This window comes from Maylandia zebra, linkage group LG7 (assembly GCF_041146795.1).
Source record: "Maylandia zebra isolate NMK-2024a linkage group LG7, Mzebra_GT3a, whole genome shotgun sequence".
Classification (NCBI taxonomy): domain Eukaryota; kingdom Metazoa; phylum Chordata; class Actinopteri; order Cichliformes; family Cichlidae; genus Maylandia; species Maylandia zebra.
The window spans coordinates 32,368,616-32,391,740 of NC_135173.1; the positions used below are offsets into that span (position 1 = coordinate 32,368,616).

Sequence of the window (23,125 nt, forward strand, 5' to 3'; positions counted from 1 at the left end):
TGTTGGGTAGAATGATACTGTTAATGAAAGGTGATAAAATATGCATTTAAGCCCCACAGTTCTTCTATTCTAAGACATTCATTTGGGTTCACAGACTAGATGAAAATGAGCTCTTTTTCTGCCACTGAACAGTAAGAGGTTAGCATCCATCAGACTGCCTGCAACATCTTTAGAGCTAGAGTCCAACTTACCCCTCAGTATCGAATTTTTTCCTTGTTGGAACTCTTCACTATAAAAGTTTTTAACAACAGTACTGTTGTCTTTTAACTCTGTCCAGTTAAAGCAGAGCAGCAGGAAAGGAACCTGGTTCCATTATCCTGTTAACATCCTCCAGGTCCCTGCTGACCCATCTACATCCAGCCCTGTTTAAAACATTAAACCATGAGGCTAACATTAATGTGTGAGTGATGGTTTGAAAGAGGAGTGAAAGAAGCCATCTATGTCCACTGTGAACGACCATCTTTGAACAGAGGTGGTGGTTTACGACACCAACTGTCTGCCATCTATAATCCAGTTTTGAGATCCATTTCCAGGCGCCTTAACGCCCACTCACATCCTGGGCCATCTGACCTCAGGAAATCACATGATAGGGTGGGGCCAGGTTTCACAGTGAGTTCACCCGAAACATCGGCTGAATGTGACCCACACCCGCTTTCACACCTTAACAAATGTGATTAGATAGAGGATCAACAGGGGGTTCATGACCCTCTAGGGGGACACTCCCATACGGCTTAAATCGGGGACTTTCCACAATTTGACCTTAGAACTAAAGAAGCTTCTCGGATGAGAGGTGAAATGTCTTCAAGTAACTTAAAGAAGTCCAGACGCTTTTCTTTCCAAGCTCAATATACTTAGTCTCTGAATGAATGTGCAGCATTAATGCTTTTGGGCTGGCTTGAGTTTTTAGATGTGAATAAACAGATCTGGTAAGCAGGATGGTCTGTGGAGTTTAGGCTATATTTCTCAGATTTCTTTCCTTCTATGCACTTGTCATTGACTCAGGTGTGCAGATTTTCTTAAATTTGTTATTTGAATAAACTGATCTGGCCACTCAGATCTTTGCATTTGTGCTTGTAGCTCAAAATATGCAGCAGCACTGAATATACAGTGATATGTAAATAGTAAATAATACTATTTTACCTCTGCCACACAGTTAGATTCTGCTCTGGGTCAGTCAGCTTACTGAACCGATTTCTCTGCCTCATCAGATATGATCCCAACTCTGCCAACAACAGCTCAAACGATCCCACTGACATCCAAAAATATGCTGTCATGCAGCTTCGACTCCTGGATCAAACCAGGAAATTCTCTTGATAATTGAATGAACTCAGCGCCACTTTTTCACAACCCGCCCAGCGTGCGATGGCCTTTAGGGTTAGGTTGGATTTCAGCTGCATGCTGAGTCAAATATAGAGAATCTAGAAGATCTTTTAAAGATTTACCTTTGCTTTGTAGTTCATCTAAGATTTCCATTTGAGCATTTCAAACAGGAATTTCTGATTCTAACCCTTACCCTGAACAATTTCATGAGGCCTGATGGACATTAAGAGTTTAAAGTATTATATTTGAAAATGTCTTGAAAATGAACAAGCAAAACTAATCAAAAACCAGTGAGATGATCAGATAAACAGCTGTCTGTCTGTCTGTCTGCAGCTGTTTTGGGAGAAGAGGTTGAAAGGTCTGCGGTCATCAGACGTCACAGAGCAGGTCCTGCGTACCATGGACCTGCCCAAAGGATTGCAGAGTAGGTCTCCAACAACAGCTTGAATCCAGTCCTTCAGCCTGTCTTGACCTCTGACACATCTCTTGATCTCGTTCTCTCATTGGACAGGTGTCGGTCCAGATGCGAGTGACGACACCCTGCTGTCGGCCATCGCCAGCGCTCTGCACATGAGCTCAGCTCCGATTACGGGACAGACGTCTGTAGCGGCTGAGAAGAATCCGGCAATCTGGCTCAACACGTCCCAGCCGCTCTGCAAGGCCTTCACCGTCACCGACGAGCACATCCGGTAAGACCCACAGTCCTCAAACAGTCTTTGTCCCCCCTCAGCTCTCAGTCACTACAAGGCATTCGGCTGATTGTAACCAAAGAGGGAGAAGTGCATGCTTCTCCCTCGGACATGAGCACTTGAAGCCGTGCTAAAATGCTAATGTTTGTGCCAGCTCTCTGTGAACCCAGCTCTAAAGATTAATTTGGAACAGGGATTTTCATATTGAGAGGTGAAAGATACAATCAACACACACACACAGATACACACAGCTTAAGAAGGCAATTATGGTACTTTAAAGCTTTGAGTGTCCTGTTGCTGCATTTTTAGTTGTAATTAGTGCTTCTTGTGAGTCACAACTAATCAGAGTACAAAGACATGATACACAGTGTGACTTACACTTTCCAAGGAGATCATTATCTTTGAAGTCCACTGCAAACAAACATACACAAACATGTTAAGAGCTCCGGGGCTTGTTTAAAAGTTTTCTTCAGTATCAAAGTAATGCAGTGGTAGCTGTCTGTGCTTCGGTGGAAATACTGCAAGCCAGACCTTTTAACAAATAGTAAATTTGGCATGCTTCTTGTATCGTCCGTTTATTTTCCTCCACTTTTCTTATGTCGGCTTTCAGAAGAATATTCCAGACATGCTTCTCCAGCAGAGCTTTTCAGTTCCCATTTGGGGAGATGAGGTGCTCCCCGGCCAGATTAGATATTTAAACCCTTTCCAGCAAGTTCAGGTTCTGTCCCTGGGGGGGGCTCTACTCTCATCTGGGTATGCCCAGAAAACCTCCAAAGGCAGATATCTAGGAGGCATTGTGATCAGCTGCCTGAACCATCTGTGTTGGCTCCTTTCAACACCTAGGAGCAGTGTCTCTACTCCGAATGTTCAAGCTCCTTTCGCATATCTCTTGAGCAACCTGTTGAAAAGATCTTAAAGACATTGCATCCAGACAACTAAACAATGCTGAGATTTGTTTAAAATTGAAAGGAGAAAAGCTGAATTCGCAGTTAATTCAACAGATAAACTAACCTCGAAGCAGCAAATATCCATGGACCCTGTTTTCTGGGCATAATCTGACCTGCCAGTCATTTGCTTTTAACCCTCTGAAGTGTAAATCCTCACATCCAAATCTGAACTCAACCTTAGATTTTGTTGGGAAAACTGACCTTTTTGGGAAAAAGTGAGGAGTTTTTGATGTGTGTCAGGGAGAATCATGATCTTTCCTGGTTGGTGTGAGTTGGGAGAACAATAGAAAAAAGACATACATGTTAGAGAAACAGAGGATTTATGCTTCAGTGGAAATTCTGTGCCACAGCTACGTTGTAACCACAAAGTCCTCTGAAGCCCTGTGACCTAACCCACGGTCTAACCTGACGTACACTTCAGTAGAACAACTGCGGTGATTAACCTGTTCGGTACCAGCAATTGCTCCTGTGTATTTCTGCCTATTTTTTTGCTGCACTTTATGGATTCATCAGTGAGACAATAAAAATCATATCCTCAATGTATAAGCATAAATGCTTTCCATGATGACTTAGATCTGAGGGGGTTAAATCAAATCATCCATTTACGTATAAAGTTGGTTTAAAAGCAAAAGGACATCTGAGCAGCTTGGTGAACTTCTCAGACAACCAGCAGATTTAAATCCAGACCTTCTTTTACTGCTGTACCAACGAGTTCCTCCACATGGTTCACAAAGCATCTCTTTAATTGACATCAAATGCAAAATGTCTCCTTTTTATCACATTCAGGGTGAAACAGGGATCCTGGCAGTTAGCTTAACTTGTCAGCGGGTGGATCAAATGGGTGCGTCTCACATTCCTGCACAAGCAGATTACTTCTGATTGGATCGCTTCCAAACTCGTGCTGCTTTTCTGCACAACTTAATTAGTTCTGAGTGGATCTCGTCATCTGTCCAGAATATTTTCACGTTGTTATTATTTCATACATCATAGTTTTTGTCCTCGTGAATTAGTTTTTATTCATCGTCTCGTGGTCATCAGTACAAAAAGGCCATTGACACAAAAGCTGGTGTAAACATTAAGCACTGACTATCCTGAGGCTTGTGCAAGTCGGTGCACCATGACCCAGTAACATAAATGATATAAACATGTTTTTTTAAAAAACATATTTAAAAAGTTGTCAGCTGATAGGGTAGTCTGTGCGCTTGAGTGATCAGACGGTTTCACAACCAAATAAAATGTCAGATGTGTGAAAGCAAGGCAAAGAGACGTGTTTGCATATTTAACGCAGCGCTGAGGTGTAACTGGGACACCGCGTCTAACACGATTTTAGATTGGATGGCTGTGTACGGTTCAGACCTCAGATCAACAGAAAATAGCTGAGTGGGTAAACATGAATTGGAGAATGGCTGAGCCGAGTAAAGGTCTTCGTAATAGACTCAAAAGAAAGACTTTCACCTTTAACTCTTTCACTGCATTTATATGTAAAGGTGATGTTTCTTTAGCCGGTTAACATCCAAGAAGACATTGGTGACCTTGTTCTGTTCATCTGGTCCAAAATAAGTGATCTTTATTATTGCGTTTAAGAATCAGGAGTCCTGCTTTTCTTGTTTTTGTCACTCAGTGACTCAGAGAAGTTGTATTCATCTTCACCTTCAGTGTGTTTGAGCAGGTTTTCCTCCTGAATGATGAAGCTGTTTTTAGTGGCGATTTATTCTGCACTTCTATTTACTAAAACTTGAAAAAAAAATGTTATCCTTGAACCTTTGTACTTGTGTGAATATTTGCAGAAATTTTAATTGCTGCAAGTGCTCTTAAAAATTCTCTAGTAACTTTTGTGCTGATTTATGTGATTCACTCTTTTTATTACTATGTTTCCCCTCTTACAAATGGAAAAGCTGTAATTTAAAAAAAGGTTTTTTTCTTCTTTTCTCTATTTAGTGCAGTCAGATTTTTCTGCTTCGCTCTCATTCGGCTCAGCATGACCAGCAGCTTATTGTGGCTGCATAACTGACATTTATGACTCTTTAGACCGTCTTTTATCATTTATCAGTATTTCAAATGCTAATTGTGCCCTCAGTTGAATCACACACAGAAGTGACAAATCACACACAGCTCAGCAGAAAGCTCAGAATACACTCAGAATAAAATATTTCAAAATATGACAGTAGCTACAGATCCTTATTGTAGGATAAAGATGCAGACTATAAGCTTCTAACGTTAACGCCATGTGAGTTCCAACCTAAGAGTCTATGTGCAACAGTCATGGACTCATGCTAGCCTTACTTAAACCTCGTTAATTCTTGGTTTTACCCCTAATGGATTGTCACTTTTTCTCACTGGAGCCTCAAAGTGGGCTTTCCTGCATCTGCAGCTAAATTCGTCTTAAGAGATGTTGTCATCACCAGTTTTAAACAGATTGCGTCCATTCAGCTTGTAAGCATCGTCCTTTGATGGACATAAGGCGTTGACGTTCTGCGGGTTTTGTAGATTTAGAAACTCCTCTTTACTTTTTGCACACTTTAAGGGATAGCGTAACAAAGAGAAAACGGGATTTTTTTGTAGTTACAGCTTTGTGTCTCTTCAGGCAAGCTTTGGAAGCCTGAATTTGTCAGTTTTTTCCAATTCGTCCTGACATAACTATTCAAGCTCCAGTGGAACTGGAGCAACCTCAGATCTCACTCCGGTAGTTCTGAGGTTTGTCCGAGCCTCCCAAGGTCACCAGACTTGTTCTTCAGTTGTTCATGTGCTGTTTTGACTGTTTTCCTGGACCTGTCGACTGTGTTTGTGCTGTTATGTTTTGAAGCATTTTTAAGGGAATTAGTGGGTCTTATAAGTACGTGTTTCAGACTATCTAAGAAGTTTGTGCTCCAGTTTTGGTGAGTGAAATTCTAGTATTGTACGAGTCTATTACTAATACTGAACAAATAAACAGATGTCTGTGACTTTGTGTCTGCTAGTGTTAGCTAACAGCTAATCTCCTGTCCAAATATCCCAACTTTCAGCACATGTGGTGGAGATGTCCACAAACCAGTTTAAGCAGGTTTAAGCTCCAGTGTATTAATATTAGTGTACTTATAATTTTATTTAAGCCAGGACAACAAAGATTCCGATTTATTTATTTAGTCTCTATTGTTTTTTAATGATTTTAAATGCTCGTGGGCTTGACATTGTTTATCTGGAACGTGAAGTGGATGTTTATCCCAGTTTACTTTTAATGCTCTTTGAGAAGATACAGGTGTGCTCTCTCTACAGTATAGGCCTGATCAATGTTTTTGGCAGATTCTCCAGGTGTTCAGTCAGTTATGGACACATCTGAAGAGTTATTAAAGTGAAAAGCAGCTGTTTCCACTTAATGTCTCATTAATTGTAGATTGCTTGAAAAGCATATCATTTTTCTAGAATATTTTCTGGATCCACTGTATCAGTACAGTAATGCTTGGTGAGTAGGCTAATACTGTATGAGCTAACCAGTGAGATTGAATACAATTATGTGATGCGTTTTCTCTGTTAGACGGTTATGGCGTTTGATGAGCATAGCTGCGTTTTGTGTGTTAGACATGGAAAAATGTAAATTCTCGCCTTCCAGGATGAGACAGATGAGGGTTGATGACTGATGCATGCTGGGTAGGGGGAGTAATCAGTTGTAGTGAGAGGGGAGGATGAGAAGGTGATGAGATAGGAGACAGACAAGGAGAGATGAGGAGAAATGAAGCATGAAGGGAGTCGAAGGGGGGTGGGGTGGGGGAGGCCACATTGGGAAATTAACATGAAACATGTGATTCAATTTAATATCAAACTGCTAAATAAGTTTTGAGCCAAAAATGTTCAAAGCCTGTTCTTATCTGCTCTGAATGACCTGCATATGGGAGGTTGAAGACATTTGCATTTTAGCTACAGGTCATGATTACCTCCATTATTACTATGATTCCCAGGAAGTATGTGGTTCTTCCTCTACGTGCCAAAAGCTACAGCCTGTTTAATGGCCACTTCAGGTTGACTCCAAAGATGTAGGTAGAAGCTTACAGCCTGATACGAAAAGTGGTTTGATCTCTACAGCTTTGTTTGTACTCCCACAACTATATACATGGTGGTGTTTAGAAATTCATTAGTCTGGATAAGTTAGCAACACAGGCGGCTGTAGCTGTCAGCTAGCTGTTTGCTAGGTGTCTGTCAACTCAGCTATTTTGAGGCGCTGAGCTGGATTTCTGAACGGTGTGATATGGTAAATGGTAAATGGCCTGTATTTATATAGCGCCTTACTAGTCCCTAAGGACCCCAAAGCGCTTTACATATCCAGTCATCCACCCATTCACACACACATTCACACACAGGTGATGGCAGCTACATTGTAGCCACAGCCACCCTGGGGCGCACTGACAGAGGCGAGGCTGCCGGACACTGGCGCCACCGGGCCCTTCACCAGTAGGCAACGGGTGAAGTGTCTTGCCCAAGGACACAACAACCGAGACTGTCCAAGCCTGGCTCGAACCGGCAACCTTCCGATTACAAGGCGAACTCCCAACTCTTGAGCCACGATCGCCCCATATCCCTGTGCTGGGTTTGTTGCTCATCATCATAATAATGTTGGTCCAAGATCAACAACAACAACTGACCAGTCATGTAGTTGTGATGTCACAGCTTTGTAATATGGGAGAAAAAAGTGTTTTTGTTTATATAAAACACTCTTCTGGATGTGTTTTCTTTCTAGTTAGCTTCTTGGCTAATGCTAACTGAGTGCTCAGTACATATTTATCCTACACAAAACCATAGATAGGACACCAGGATTTCTTGATTTATAAGGACATCAGGGCTCCTACTTCCTATTTGCTTTGAATGCCTGTGGGCTTGATATAGTCTAATTTATCTGAAAAGTGAAGCAGCTGATTCTCCAGTATCATCCTGTTGCTCCTGCTGTCTGTGTTGCCAGACCAGGGTCCCTATAAAGCACGAATGCAATTAATACATGCTGACAGCAGGAGGCACTGTGGGGACACACATCTGGCTGTATATATATATATATATATATATATATATATATATATATATATATATATATATATATATATATATATATATATATGTGTGTGTGTGTGTATGTGTGTGTGTGTGTGTGTGTCCAGTGGAAAACACTGGGGAGAACAGCTGGCCAAAGCCATTACAGCAGAATCACTCGAATACCTCACGAGATCCTTCCCTCCCATCTTCTCTCCTCCCCCTTTTTCTTCCTATTTTCTTCTCACCTCTTTTACTCCCTTTCCCTTCGTTCTTTTCCATTCATTCCTTCCTAATCTTATTTTGTTTTCATTTATTTTTTCTGTGCTCCTTTCCTTTTCCCCTTGTAATCCTTTCTTATATTTCTTGATGTTTTTCTTCCATCCACTTCTCCTTTCTTTACTGTTTCATTCTTCCTTACTTTATCGCCGTCATCCTTCCCATGTTTCATCCCCCTCTTCCTTTGTTTTCCCACCTTCATCTTTCATCCCATTTCCACCCCTCCTCCTCCTCTGTTTTCCTCCATCCCTCCTCCTCGTATTCCTTTCCTTATCTCTCCCCTCCATTAATTTCCCATTCTCTCCCTCTTACCTCCTCTTTCTCTCTTTCCTTCTCCCTCTCCCTCTCTCTCTCTCTCTCTCTCTCTCTCTCTCTCTCTCTCTCTCCAGTTGAATGTGCTTGTCATCTTAAATTGCTCTCATTCCTTTCCTCTCCCTCCTCTTCCTCATCTTTCCACCACCTCTTCCTCCTGTGGCACATCAGGCCAACACAGCTCTGTTTTTGAAATCTCACGTTTTCATTTTGGGTAGCTTATTCATATCTTTCTCCCGCTGTTTGACACAATTTCTATTTTTTTTTTTATCTCCGTTTTTAATTAAGAGTCTTATTTATCCCATGAAAAGCATCTTTCGATTGACTTGACTGTGTTTTCTTTCTTGATCCAGATTCAGTCTCAGATGTACACATGAGGCTGAGTCTGTGTTCTGTAAAGGATGGTTCAGCACAGAGAGAAAAGCTTACACGTTTGCTTTAAAGTAACTTTGAATTTTAAACTCAGTCTGATTAATGGCTCAATCAAGAGTAGAATTCATCTGCAAAAGTATGTGGACAGCCAGAAATTCATCACCGTGACCATGTGCGACATAATGTCTTCATTTTGATTACATCAGAATGGGTTTTACAGTCTGGTGTTTACATGCACAAATACATTTAATTACAACAGTATTTTTATATAAAAGTGATAAATATGTCCTCAGTTTGTCTTCTTCAGTGAAGATCATTGGATAATAACACAACAACCAGTGAGTATTCTGGATAAGTGTCCTGGATAATTCTTGTTTTTGAACCAGAGTGATCAAAATGTAGAAAGTGGATAAAGCATTTTATTCAGTATGAATAATGCATAACCAAGCACATAAACTTAGAAGCACGTTGCATCTTTTAAATATCCGACAACTGGAACAGACTTACTTTCAGTTTTTCACTAGAAGTCCTACAGTTTTCTGCATAGACTTTGAGTGTAACTGCTTCGTGTTTAATGTGAGCACACCACACCAGGGACCACAATTTACAAAATGAACTTGGTGTCATGTCCAGTAAGACTTGACCTAGCGACTGAGGCCATAAACTCAGCAGGAAAGTGCTTGCAGTACTCATAAATCAAGTGAACCTGTAGCCATTTTCTACACAGCTGCAGCTCTGTGAGTCGCCCCCTGCTGGCTGATAAAAAGGATGCATATTTGAGGCAAAATAATTCGAGTTTCCATACCCAAAAGCTATGTGCATCTGTAATATCCAGTCATGACACAAAATACAAGGTTAAGATGAAACTATTGAAATAGCAAAAAAAATGAAAAAACAAAACAAAAACAAAAACACTGTGATGGACGCGACCAATTCTTGTAGGCTGATACATGCATCCAATCAGCCAGTAGGACTGGACACACAAAATCAGAACTGTGTACTCTAATTTTATTCATTTTTAATGTAGGTGTCACTTTCTATGATTTATGTTTTCTGTTCATCATCGTTGTATTAAGATTTAGTGCTTGAGGTGCAGGATTAGTCTGCAGGCTTTGATACATTTGCTCTGATTAATAAAGTTGCTTAAGGTTTGTATTTTATAAAAATGGTCTTTATATGAAATTAAAACTGTCAGGAGAAACCAGCAGACTGTGGACTACGAGTAATAGTAAAGACATCTTAATAGAAAAAGACGTGTGTGTGTGTGTGTGTGTGTGTGTGTGTGTGTGCGCGCGTGCGTGCAGGGAGCAGGAAATGAAAGTGTACCAGGCCAGGAGGAGTCTGGAGAAGGCACTGATGGCTGACAGTTTGGCGCGGGCCGCCGAAAACACCCGAGAGCTGCTCGAGGGGAAGAAGGCCTGAAGACAAGACAGGTGAGATGTGGGGGAAATGAGTATGAACGGGTTAAAGACGTCGTCTCCAATGTGCACATGAGCTGCCGATAGGACTGGACAGATGACGTTAACCGGTAGTCATGGTAACTCAACGTGCTTTCCAGAATAGGAGAGCCGGAGGTGAAATATCTGTGAAAGACAGGAAATAAAGTTTCTGTGGAGTGATTTTTAAGCAGTGTCACAGGTCACTGCTGTCAGCAGCTTGTTACAGTGTGTAGTTAAGTTTTAATAACCTCTGGTGGCCACGTGAAGAAGTGTTAGAGACTTTTTAAAGTTATCTCACTCTGTGATGCAAGATAGGCAAATAAAAGTCACATGATCTGCCTGGCAAACAAACCCCTAGGATCAAAAAGCAAACAAAGCAAACAACATGAATCAAACAGGAACAAGGAATAAATAGAATAATATATAACCTTTAAATGTCTTGAATGATGCAGAACCTTATGTGTGTGTGTGTGTGTGTGTGTGTGTGTGTGTGTTTGGTGAGACTTGTTGTGAATGCTGATGAGATTCTCAGCGTCTGATTGAAACTCAGCTATGTAGCAGCGCAGCAGTGTGTCTGTGTGTGTGATTGATGGGCCGTGGGGTTGTGTGCGTGTGTGTGTGTTTCGGTGGCTAATGTGTGTGTTGTATTACAGTTTGTTTGGTTATTGCCTATGTTTCACTCTGCGGAGCCCGTAAACAAATCCAGATTAAAAAACATTTACTTTCAGAAGTTCACACAGCCATCCATCATCTCGCCCATTTTCCGGCTGCTTATCCAGGTCAAGGTCGCCGTGGCAACGGGACGGCGCAGCAGACCAGAGGCTGTTTTCAGAATGAAAAGGTTTTTGCTGCAGAGTTTCAGACCTCGAAGGGGTTTTACCCACAAAGAAAACTCGAGGAGAACAGACCTGGCTGGTTAAACGTTGGTGTGATTTCTTGAGTCAGTCGGTAAAACTCAAGTGCAGTTTGTCCTGAGGGTGGTGCTAAAGAGCAAATGAGTTAAACGAGTTGATCATGTGGGGTGCAACCTCTGGAGCATAAAAATTAACCTGCAGTTCCTTCATGTCCACTTGAGGCTGGCTACAGATGTGAGGTGTCAATGGTTACAGCCTGTTTGAGTCTCTGTGTCATATTTCTGCTCTGTACATCAAATGGACCGGTACTTATACAGTGCCTTTCTACTCAGTTTGAGCCCTCGGCATCAGTATCTTACTGATACCAAGGATGCTTCAACACAAGGACTGCATGAGCGGGAATCATTCCATCAACCTTCCGATTGGTCGATGGCCCTCTCTCCCACCTGAACCACTACTTAAAGTTTGGGATGTTTCCGCTTTGATTGACTGTTGGTTGCTGGTGTTGGAGGCAGGTGTCACCTCAGTTAGTTTGGACTAATGAACATGTTTGAACTGTTGGTGCCTGCTGGCCTTGTAAAACATATTCAAAATACAGACAGTCTTGCTTTATGCTGTTTATCTCAAGATTATGCTTTGAGTATATCTGATCTCGCATTTGACCTCTAAACACTTTCCTGGTGAGTTTATGGACTCAGTCGTTCTGGGTCATAAACACATGAGGAGGATATGACCACAACCAGTGTGTGAATGTGTGTGTGAATGGGTGGATGACTGGATATGTAAAGCGCTTTGGGGTCCTTAGGGACTAGTAAAGCGCTATATAAATACAGGCCATTTACCTTTTTTTTTTTTTACAACTCATCCGTTATATTCGTTTATATTAGTTTTAAAGCACAAATGTGGTGACAGTGAAAACGCTCAACTCGTGGCTTCAGAGCCATACTTCAGAGGCCAGTGGGTGATGACAGGGCATCTACATTCATGTTTTAAACCATCCACGATCCCTGCAGACTGTTCTTAACTGGATTATTATTGCACTGGTGCAGTCCAACATCACACGTTTCTGCGAGGGAGCTGCAGGTTAAAGACCGGCTAAAGTCCAACCTGACACCATGTTTTCACCTGCACCTCTAGAAAAGTCCAGTACTGCAGTCCATGTGTCTAAACTGTAAATGTCACCTTACTAACCAAAGGTTCCTAGCATCTTCCATTAATGTAGCACTTGACCTTCTAACGGCTCCTCTGGCTCCAGAAAACAAACCAACATGGCGAAGGGCGTAAAGCTGGAGTGGAGTTCCCGTGGCCGTATGCATGTTTCCCGTACGGTCTGTGGGAGGATTCAGCAGCTGAAGCATCAGCATCATGGCGCTCTTCTGTCCGGCACTCGTGTTATATTGCTTTTGTAAGCGTGTCATGATATGTCTGTTGGGTTTTATCTGTTGTTAATAGAGGCTGCAGTTACGTATATGTGTGTGTGTCTTTGTGTGAGTGTGTGTGCTGATGCTTCCTCTAAAAGCTGACAGATAAGGAGGCTTTTTTTAAAGCACATTTGTTTTCTGTGGAGGGAAAATTGTCCATTAATGCAGATTTATGCAGATTGGCTGGATGGAAGTCGTTTGGGCGAAAAGAGCCACTGAGAGTCGAGGAGTGATTACTAATGGGTTTTTATAGCTGGACCAGAGAGAGGGGGCAGTGGGCAGCTTCTCTCTCTCTCTTTGTGTGTATGTGTGTGTTTCTGCTTCGGAGCTGTTGAAACAACCCTTTTAAATCTTTGTCGAATTCTCACATTGTTTGCTTTGCTTCCTGCTGCTCTGACTCTTATTTGTAGCGTCCTGCTAATTTATTTATGTTGGTTTTCTGGCTGAGTTGGCTTCTGCCATTCTCTATCTTTTATGCGACCCTTTATATTCTGCGCTTACTCAGAAACATGCTACACTAGGTGGCAATAACACATTACAATACTGCTGCCATGAACGATGGGGGCAAACACATCTAACGGTGCTGTATTCTTTTCTTTGAATGCATCAGTTTTCATTACCAGAAGTGTTGATGTGAGTTATGTTAGTACTGGTACCACACAAAATCATTTATGTGCAGGAAAAACATTACTGTGTGGTTTAATCTATTGTAATGTGAATGATTTAGGTGGAGATGTATATTTTATATGAATAATTGAAATTGACAAAAAACCTTAAAAAGCCTTAAAAAGTAATTATAGTAAATACAGGTGGGAAGAGGCCCACTTTAGACCCTCTCCTGCATTCTGGCATCTCTGCTACGAAGAGAGAAAGAGGGTGTCTGCTGTTAGTCTGCAGGAAATTTAAAGATGGTGTCAAAATAAAGAAGCAGTTTTTGTGCAAACAGATGGGTTTAGGTTTAACTCACTCTTTATTCTACAATCCTTTTAAAGCTAATAAACCTTTGGTCAGTGGTCATAGCTTCTTGCTTCTATGTTTAAGCTCAATGATCAGCTGTTAGCCAAATTTGGCCAAATATTAACAGGTCAGTCTCATTGCATTAGGAGCTATTGTCCATAGCCTGAAAAGACTGAAAAGCGGCGCTGGTTTTTCATGCCTTGTGGGCTTTTTGTGTACTGCTTTTAAGAGTGTAAGAGTTTCTGTGTGAGGTGAAACATTTCTCATTGGCATTTCTGCACTTGTTGGGGTTTGAATTAGGCCTGTGTCCATTTTAGCTTCATGCTGGCACATTTTTAGGCATTAGAAAATGTTACCTTTAAAATGTCATAGATTTGTTTTGGCTTTACAGTTTTTTTCTGTTAAAAACTTTTTCATTTGGGTGTTTAAAAAAAGTAAACAGTGGCTGAAACACCTACCAATGATGCAGTCTGTCAACTGCCTTGATTTTGAGTTTTGATGTAGGACTGTAATCAAAGTTTTACATAACTGCAGAACCATGCATGTTCATCAGCTGGTATATTTATATTAAATTTTTTAAAAATGTCTTTTAAGCTGAAGTGTAATTTGTCAAATTGTGTTATTAATGTGCGATTATCATCCTCATTTCGACCTTTCAATCCCATTTCTGAGCAAATATGAGCCAAAAAGAGCTTCCTTTTCAGCACCACCTTTCTCCACTCAGAGGTCTTCCACAGACATAAAGCTGATATCCATCTCCTCGTGTGACTGTGGGGAAGACACGAAGGAAGAGGATTTCTCTAAACATTGAACTGTTCCTTTAAAATGAGCAGACTGCCGTTTTTATCTGATCGAGACTAAAGATTCACACTGCTGACTGAGGAAAGGCTGTGACTGATACAAACACACACCAGCATCTCTCTCTCTCTCTCTGTGTGTGTGTGTGTGTGTGTGTGTGTGTGTGTGTGTGTGTGTGTGTGTGTGTGTGTGTGTGTGAATATTAGCTGTGTATCTTGTAATTTCCAGAGGAGCTGATTCAGACTCCTGCAGCATTTTTCAGCTGCTGGTAATTAGTGCATGTTGAGACACAGAGAATTATCTGCTTCAAAGTCATTCATGAGGCTGATAACTGCTGAGTGTGTGTGCCCGTGTGCTGTCAGTTAGCTGAATTGCCTCGATTAAGCAGCAGATTATCAGGATTTTCTAATTATTAGGGAGTAATTAAGAGTGAGCTGAGGATTATCAGACCGAAACATGGAAACAGTGAAGGAAGAAAACATTCACATGCATTAATACTGAAACAGTAAAACAAAGAAACACTAACACAGCACAACAAAGAGTTCATCATTAAGTCTGGATTTGGCAAACACTAGCAAATCTGAAGGATGCACAATGGCACAGGAAGGGTCTAAAAATAAATGTTTAACTGTGGGGTTGTAGGTTCAGTTACAGGTAAAGTGAACCAAAATCAGAATTAAGGAGGCAGTCTGAATGAGTTGCTAGGTGATTCAATGGATTTGTCATCATGTAATCAATGATTCAAAAGTAGAAACTGGGGATGAAAAAAAGACTAAAAAGATAAATGACAATAAAAAACAACAACAAAATAATGCAGCTTTAATGCAGATGAGATTTTGTATATTCAGTACTACAGCAACATGGATAACAGTTTCAAGGAGGGATTCTAAATGGTATAAAGACAGATTTAAAGCAAGCCAATTTCATCTTGGAATACCCATCGATTCAAAAACTATTTAGATGCTAGTGATTCAGAAAGAAAGATTTAAAAATGGAAGAAAGGGGAAGGTGAAATAACAAAATTATTAAAAATTTAAAGATGTTGGGATTCAGTATGGTTCAGTAAATGAATAGAAATAAAAATGCCTACTGGACTGCATAGGTTAATAGTACAGTTTGAATTTAAATTAGGCTAACGAAGGATAAAAAAGGATAGTTAAGAATAAAAAAAATGGTGTAATCAAAAAATTAAAAACATAAAATTAGAGATGGGATTGTTTAAAATTTAAAACCATTTAAAGGAGGAGATTAGATGCAGTAAGAGACTACAGGCTACAGACTCAGTTACAGTTACAGGAGTCAAACTGAGGAGTTAAAACAAGTGCAGCAAGAGAGTACAGTTTGCAAATTCAGTACTACACCTATCAAAAAAGAGGTGAGGGGATTATAAATGTCATGACGAGACATTCAAAGTAAGCTAATGAAGGATTCGTCAACATATAAACTAGTGTTGAAAAGAAATACAAAGTAGGGATTCAAAACAGCACAATAAAAATACAAATACAGAGGTTGAGTACTTCAGATGGATTGACTCAAAGTGAGATGAAGGAATGATTCTGAATGGCACAATTAACCTTTTTAAGTAGGCTCGTCATAAAACAGCTGATTCAAAATCGTTAAAAACCAAAGATTGTAAATTGCACAGTGAAAAGAAAATACCAATTGGAGAAAGAAATTGGATTCAATACAATAGAAACATCTAAAATGGGAAGAAGGTGGGATTCCAAATGGCATATTACGAGTTCAAATAGAGAAAAATGTAATCATCTGTAATCAAATTAATAATTAAATTAAATGGAAAAGTAAGCTTAAATGGAATAGTGAGACCAGTATAGGGCTGAGAACTGAAAGAATGGGGTGATTCCATATATAAACAAGGGAGGACTCAAACAAGCCTCAATGAATGACAAATTGCATGAAGGAGGGAATCAAATGGCACAATTAAATATTTAAAACAGAAGGTACAGAGGGCGACTACAATGGCAAATAAATAATTCAGGATGGTAATTAACAGGGATGACTAAAGTTAGAGCTCAAAGTGGCAAAGTGAAAGCATCAATAGGGGTTCAAAGCGGCAGGATGATTGATTCAAAAGAGATTTATGATGGAAAATGGAAATGAAATGAAGGAGGAAGGATTTGAAAATGCCACAATGATGGATTAACAATGGCTTAATTAGACATTTGAAAGCTCAAGGATGAGAATAAAAATGGATTTTGTTCTGTATTAAAAAAAATGGGGATTCACAATGGCACATTGGGAAAATTGGAAACTTAGTGGTCAGCAGTGTGGTCAAACGTCTTTGTTAGGCTGAGGAAGACGGGGAGGCTGAGGAGGAGGAGCAGGAGTAGAACATATGATGTGTGTGATATCACCTCTTCTCTCCTGCTGAGCGAACGCTTCACTCTGATGTTTGATATATTATTAAAATGTTTTCTGTACAAGCAAAAGGGTCCTAGTTGTCCTAATTGTAGCTCCACCCTCCTCGTTATTGTACCAAGGAGGAGGAGGAGAAGGTGGGGTGGGGTTAATGGAGGAGTTAATGATTAACATGGAAGCTCAGTGCATTAATTGGATATTTCAATGTGTACAGAGGCGAATGTTTATTATTCTGCAGGAGGAGGGAGACACACGGCAGTTAGTTTGGGGGATTTTATTAAGATGAACTTAATGAGTCAATTTGGGGTTTATAGAGAAGGAAGTGGGAGGCAGAGTTTTATTCAGAGGTCTCCACAGAGCCTCACAATCTATTTGTTGGGAAGATATCAGTGCTTGCTTGCACTTCATTAATGCCTACACACAAGTGGCAGCTTTTTACCGGTAAATATTTTTTAGGACAGTTTTTCTAAATAATCCCTACCAAACTCAAACATTAATTCCAAGATTTAAAATATCTTCACTTTTCCCAAGAGCATTGTCTTGTCATGCAAAAAGATGGACAAAGGAGGCCTGATTATCATAGAAACTAAAATAGGCTTATCTCATGTAACCACAAGTAAAAATGTAGGTTAAGAAACACACGATCCAAAGGTTTTAATCTCAGGATCAGTGAGTGTGCTGATCAACACGTTCAACAAAGCTGGGTTTTCTTTGTGTTAGCTGAACAAACATTAAAGCCCCAGTCACAGAAACAGGCTAGTACAATAGTGGTAACTTTTTTTCATGTAATCCAGGCTTCTGGTCTCTGGTCACTCTCACATAAACATTTAATGAGGCACATCGGTCAGTTCACTGATTGAGCATTGCTCACTACAGGTTATAAAATGTGTGATTTAAAAGAAAGATATTAGACATATAACATGACATATAGACTAATGATCTAATCATCTCTATTTCAGGCAGAAAAGCACCTAACAGAAAGGGCCTGGCCCACTTAAGGTCAAGCATGCTGTAGGGCTGGGGTAGAGTTAATTTGAACCCAAATGCTTCTTGAATTTATGAAGTGCTAATTTTTTTTTGTTTTTACAGTTTAATTTAAGCAAATAGGAACTGAACTTGAAGGTTGTTTTACAGAACAGCCCATCTTTTAAAGATCTTTCAAACTCAGACGTGAACTGTCATAGTAACTCCTCTTCTTTCTTTGTGTCTCTCTAGAGTTCCTCTGTTTACCAGCCTCAGGGTTATCACCGCCTTCATCTTAATCCAGACAACAAACCAAAAACCAGACCTCCCACAGCCCAAACGTCACCCGTTCTGATCCATTGTTTCCGTGGATGATCGCTTCAACCTTCCTGTTGTGGAGCCTTTTTTGCACTTGACATTTCTAAACATCTGGAAACATTTTTTTTTCCAGAGTCACAGTAGCAACAGTGGGAGCAACAACCACAGCAATAATGACACAATACCAGCAACAATGCCTCTGACATCGGAGGCTACAGTAGCAATAAGTGGAGCCTGAACCAGCTTGAAGCAACCAAAGCCTTTAATCCTCTCTCTGTGCAAACTTTACAACAAGCATTTCTTTTATTGCAGTTTTTCTTTTTAATATAAAGTAGATAAAAAAAAACAAAAAAAAAAACAGAATGTACTTAAGAGCAAGTCCTTCATAAAGACCCAAAGTCAGGTTGCAAACTGCTGGATGGCTTTTGCTAACTCTACTAACTTTCATTTTTTGCTCTTTTATGATTTTGGTTCCTTTGTGGTGTCATATGTCAGCTTCAGGGGTTTTAATGAAATAATGAGAATTTACAATTATATGAAATAGAACAATTACTTATTTAAAGATAAATTTTATACCTTCTGAGAACATATGTGTACATTTTCTGGACTGGACTGGAATAAATAATTATATTCAGAGTTATGTTTGTCTTTTTGTTTTTCTCTGAGCATGGAGGCTGTTTCCCCAAAATGAGGCTAAATAGGTCAGATATCGGGAATTGAAGGGAGCTGAAGAAGGTTTACAGTTAATAACACTGTGCAGACCTCCCCCTTCTTGATATGTAGTGGTATTTTCGCCTAGCATCTAAACATTTGTTTTGCCTGAATGGTCACACACCTGGTCTCACATGAAAATCTCCTTCTCTGAAAGGATCTGCAAAGAAGGATGGGATAAACCTCTGTAAATCCCGCTGTGCAAAGCCAGCAGAGACGTTCCCAAGAAGACTGAAAGCTGTAATTGCTGCCAAAGGGATTTATATCAACTACTGAATTAACAATGTGGAATCTGATTTTTAAAAACATTTTATTTCACTTTAGCTGTATGCGGTTTTCAGGTTATACCGACGGCGTAAACCTATACAAGTAGATTTTAGTGCCATCCCTCTAATTTCACAGTAAGGAGTTAGCAGATCTGGGGCCTTTATCTCTTGGTGCTTATTGCTGTGGCAGATAAATCAAGGTACAGCCGCCAGGAGGCTCCTGCAAATAAATTATGAGGAAAAACCTGGGATGAGAAGTCATTGTTGGAGCTCAAAGAAAAGTTAAGTAATCAGCGGGTAGTTTGTTCTGTCAGACATTTGGCACAAACTGCTCCCAGTCCAGATGTTGGAGTCTGTGTGTGATTGTATTGGTGTTCGTGGTGTTTGTGTGTTAAAGACAGAGTGAGACAAACCAGCCTGCCAGTTCTGGCCTCATTTGCATCTGCTAATGGCTCCATGATGCCGGTTTCTGATCACTGCAACCACACATTTAAAATCCTGCTTCTGTGCCAGATGCTCCTCTCTCCCTCTGCCTCGTTCAGGGATTCCTGCTTCCATCCTGTAACAGCAGCTCCGTCCGTGCTCCGCATGAGAAAACAGCAGCTGAGGTTTGACTGGAGGCAGGAAGCAGCACCAGTAATGATGATTTCAGGTGATAAATCTGGATTTATGCTCAAACTTTACAACCGTGAGCATGCCACTTTAAAACCATGAGCATTACTGTGCTGCTGCTGTGAAAGCTTCCTACATGTGTAGGAAGCTAGCTGCAGACCTTTGCTTCTATTCAGGCACAAGAACACTTCAGTCAGAGATGCTTACAGCACAGTGAGAGGTTGTGAAAAGTCTCTGTCTTTGAGGGGGCTCTTGAAGAATATGAGAGCATGAAAACTTCATATCATAAATAGAAAAAGCTTAACACATCCAAAGAGGATGTGTTAAGCTTTTTTTATGTTTGAGAGGGAAATGCTGTGTGCTGTAAATGTCCGGTCTCATGTTCATACCTACAGCACATCCTAGTAGTATAAATATCTGTTCCATAAAGGTACTCTGGTCTCTGGTGAGAGCCTCAAAATGATTCAAACCATCACTGACCTTTCCAGATAACAAATATGAAAATTTTACTCTTTAAAAGTGGAAAATCTTCACTTTGAATACATGGAATCAATGTAGAGCAAATACTTAATGATGAACTCTTTGCCCTTGGTGAGAGGTGGCGGGAGTGGGTATCCTAGTATTCCCTCGGCTTGCTGCCTGTTGGGGTTTTTCCTGGTGGACGAGAGTTTTGTTCCCTGCGCCTTTGGGTTGGGGAACGGGTCCTGACTGTCGTCTGCGCTTATGCATCAAGTGGTGGGTCAGAGTACCCAGTCTTCTTGGAGTCCCTGGGTGGAGTGCTTGAGAGTGCTCCACCTGGACACTCTGTTATCCTACTGGGAGACTTCTATGCTTATGTGGGCAACGACAGTGAGACCTGGAGGGGCGTGATTGGGAGGAACGTCCTCCAGGATCTGAAGTCCACAGTGTTTTGTTGTTGGACTTCTGTGCAAACCACAGTTTGTCCATAACAAATACCATGTTTGAACATAAGAGAGTCCATAAGTGCACGTGGCACTAGGACATTCCTGGCCGCAGGTCAGTGATCAATTTTCTAATCGTATCGCCAGACCTGCGGCCATATCTTCTGGACACTTGTGTAAAGAGAGCGACTGAGCTGTCAGGATCAGGTAGCGGGGGAAGATGCAGGACAGACTTGGAAAGTGACTGTGCACTGGGAACGCCTGGCAGAGGCCCTGGTTCACGAGATCTTCAATGCAGACCCTCGGCAGAGCTTTAACACCATTCCGAGGGAGACTGGGGCCATTGAGTCTGAATGAACCATGTTCAGCACCTCCATTGCCAAAGCCGTTGCACTGAGCTGCAGCCGCAAGGTGGTTGGTGCCTGTTGTGGTGATAACCCCTGAACCAAATGGTGGACACCAAAGTTGAAGGGAGCTACCAGGTTGAAGAAGGAGCCCTATCGGGCTTGGTTAGCCTGTGGGACTTCGGAGGCAGCTGATAGGTACTGACAGACCAAGCGGAACGCGGCTCAGGCAGTGGCTGACGGAAAAACCCTGGTGTGGGAGGAGTTTGGAGTTACCTTTGTCATCGATTCTGTTGGTAATTTTTATGGACAGAATTTCTAGGCGTAGCCAGGTGGCAGAAGGCTGTCACTTTCTTGTCTCAGAATCTCATCTCATTTTTTTGTGGAAGTTGTGGTTCTGTTGGCTTCATCAGGTAATGGCCTCCAGCTTGCACTGGAGCAGTTTACAGCCGAGTGTGAAGCGATAGGAATGAGAATTAGCACTTCCAAATCTGAGGCCATGGTCCTCAGCCGGAAAAAGGGTGGAGTGCACACTCCAGGTCAGGAACGAATTCCTGCCCCAAGTGGAGAAGTTCAACTATCTCGGGGTCTTGTTTATGAGTGATGGGAGAAGGGAGCGGGAAATCGACAGATTGATGCTGCGGCTGCAGTGATGCGGACGCTATACCGGTCCATCGCGTTGAAGAGAGAGCTGAGTGTATAAGCAAAGCTCTCAATTTATTGGTCATTCTGCATCCCTACCCTCACCTGTGGTCATGAGCTGTGGGTAGTGACTGAAAGAACGAGATTGTGGATACAAGTGGCGGAAATGGGCTTCCTTCAAAGGACGAGGAGTTTGGCCAGAAAAGAGCTGCTGCTCCTCCACACCGAAAGGAGCCAGTTGAGGTGGTTCAGGCATCTGATAACGATGCCTCTGGGTGAGGTGTTCCAGGCATGTCCCGGTGGGAGGAGACCCCGGAGCAGATCCAGGACATGCTGGAGAGATTATATCTCTCGGCCGGCCTGGGAACGCCTTGTTGTTCTCCCAGACAAGCTGGAGGAAGTTGCTGGGGAGAGAGAGGTCTGGGCTTCCCTGGTTAGGCTGCTGCTCCCGCGACCCAGCCCCGGATAAGTGGAAGAAAATACATGGATGGATGTATGGAAAAAAAAACATTCTGCACAGTTTGCGGATAAAAGTACTCGATTGTGTCCTGTTTTTAAAATGTCACCCTCCTCCTCTTGCATGTTAACAGTCAGAAGTGTAAGATAAACAGGAGAGAAGTTGCAGCTTTCATGTTGCATATTTCATGAATCTGAACATAAAACTGAATCTATGAGCGTGCAGTGGGTTCATCAGCATTTTCAGTCTTTAACCAGCTGTTTCCTCTGGAATTAAAGCAACAAAAAGATAAAATTAATAACAAGCAGAAGAACAAGGCTCCAGTGCCGAGGAGAGCTGCAGAGCATAATTATCAGGGTATTTGTCACCACGAGCGACCCCTTTCACATACACAAATTAATTGTTTGTGTTTTTAATGTATGAATATTCATGAGAGCGGCTTTAAGGATATAGGGTTAGGGGTTAGAGAATCCATTATATCAATACAAACACAAGCTTGTGTGTGCGTGTTTGTGCAGTCGGCGTTTGTTCTGGTTATTTCTGGATGTCACATCTGATTGTTTCCATCACAACACACACAGCCTAAGTGTACTTTATGGGAAAGCAAATGAGCAGCAGCAGAGTGCATTAAAACAATTTCAAAAGTCTTTTGGCCTATTATGGTTTTCAATTATCCATCCATTCCAATTCAGTTCAATTCAGTTTTGTTTGCATAGTGCCCAATCACAACACTAGTCTTCTCAAGGTGCCTAAATCTCCTTCCGCTACAGAGCTTTGACATAAACAACATGATAAATTCAGTGTCATGTGTATTTGTTAGCCAAGCATTTCTGAAATGAGTGAAGCCAATGTGTTTTCAATACATGCTAACTGGCTATCACATGTTTAAAATACTCTGGGTTTAGTCTTCAGCACTGTGAAACTGCTATTTTCTTGTTAGGGATTCATCTTTTCAATGACTTTTACTGCAACTTTAAAAAAACTTTTGAAAAGCAGATTGGTTGAAATGGCAAGACTGCATCCAGTGGCGGTTTCCTAGCCTGTTTGGCGCCCTGGGTGAACAGTCCCTCTGATCCCTTTACCCCTGGTCCTAAAGTGTATATTTATTTTCTTACTCTTCTTATATTTATTGTTTGTTTACTTGCACTGCT

The 23,125-nt window shown here is 41.3% G+C and overlaps 1 protein-coding gene across 2 annotated transcripts in view; it reads left to right on the forward strand.

The window, feature by feature from the left end:
* The window catches only part of mbd2 (methyl-CpG binding domain protein 2), a 29,680-nt gene extending 11,004 nt beyond the window's left edge, over positions 1-18,676 (forward strand). Inside the window, exons 4-7 of one of the 2 annotated variants that reach the window (XM_004561920.4) lie at positions 1,654-1,744; positions 1,832-2,009; positions 10,216-10,344; positions 17,975-18,676. In XM_004561920.4, coding sequence (XP_004561977.1) covers positions 1,654-1,744; positions 1,832-2,009; positions 10,216-10,333 — 387 coding nt within the window. In that variant the 3' untranslated portion in view covers positions 10,334-10,344; positions 17,975-18,676. The remainder of the gene's footprint in view (positions 1-1,653; positions 1,745-1,831; positions 2,010-10,215; positions 10,345-17,974) is intronic. The other variant, XM_004561921.6, reaches the window with a different exon arrangement.
* Positions 18,677-23,125: the final 4,449 nt, after the last annotated feature.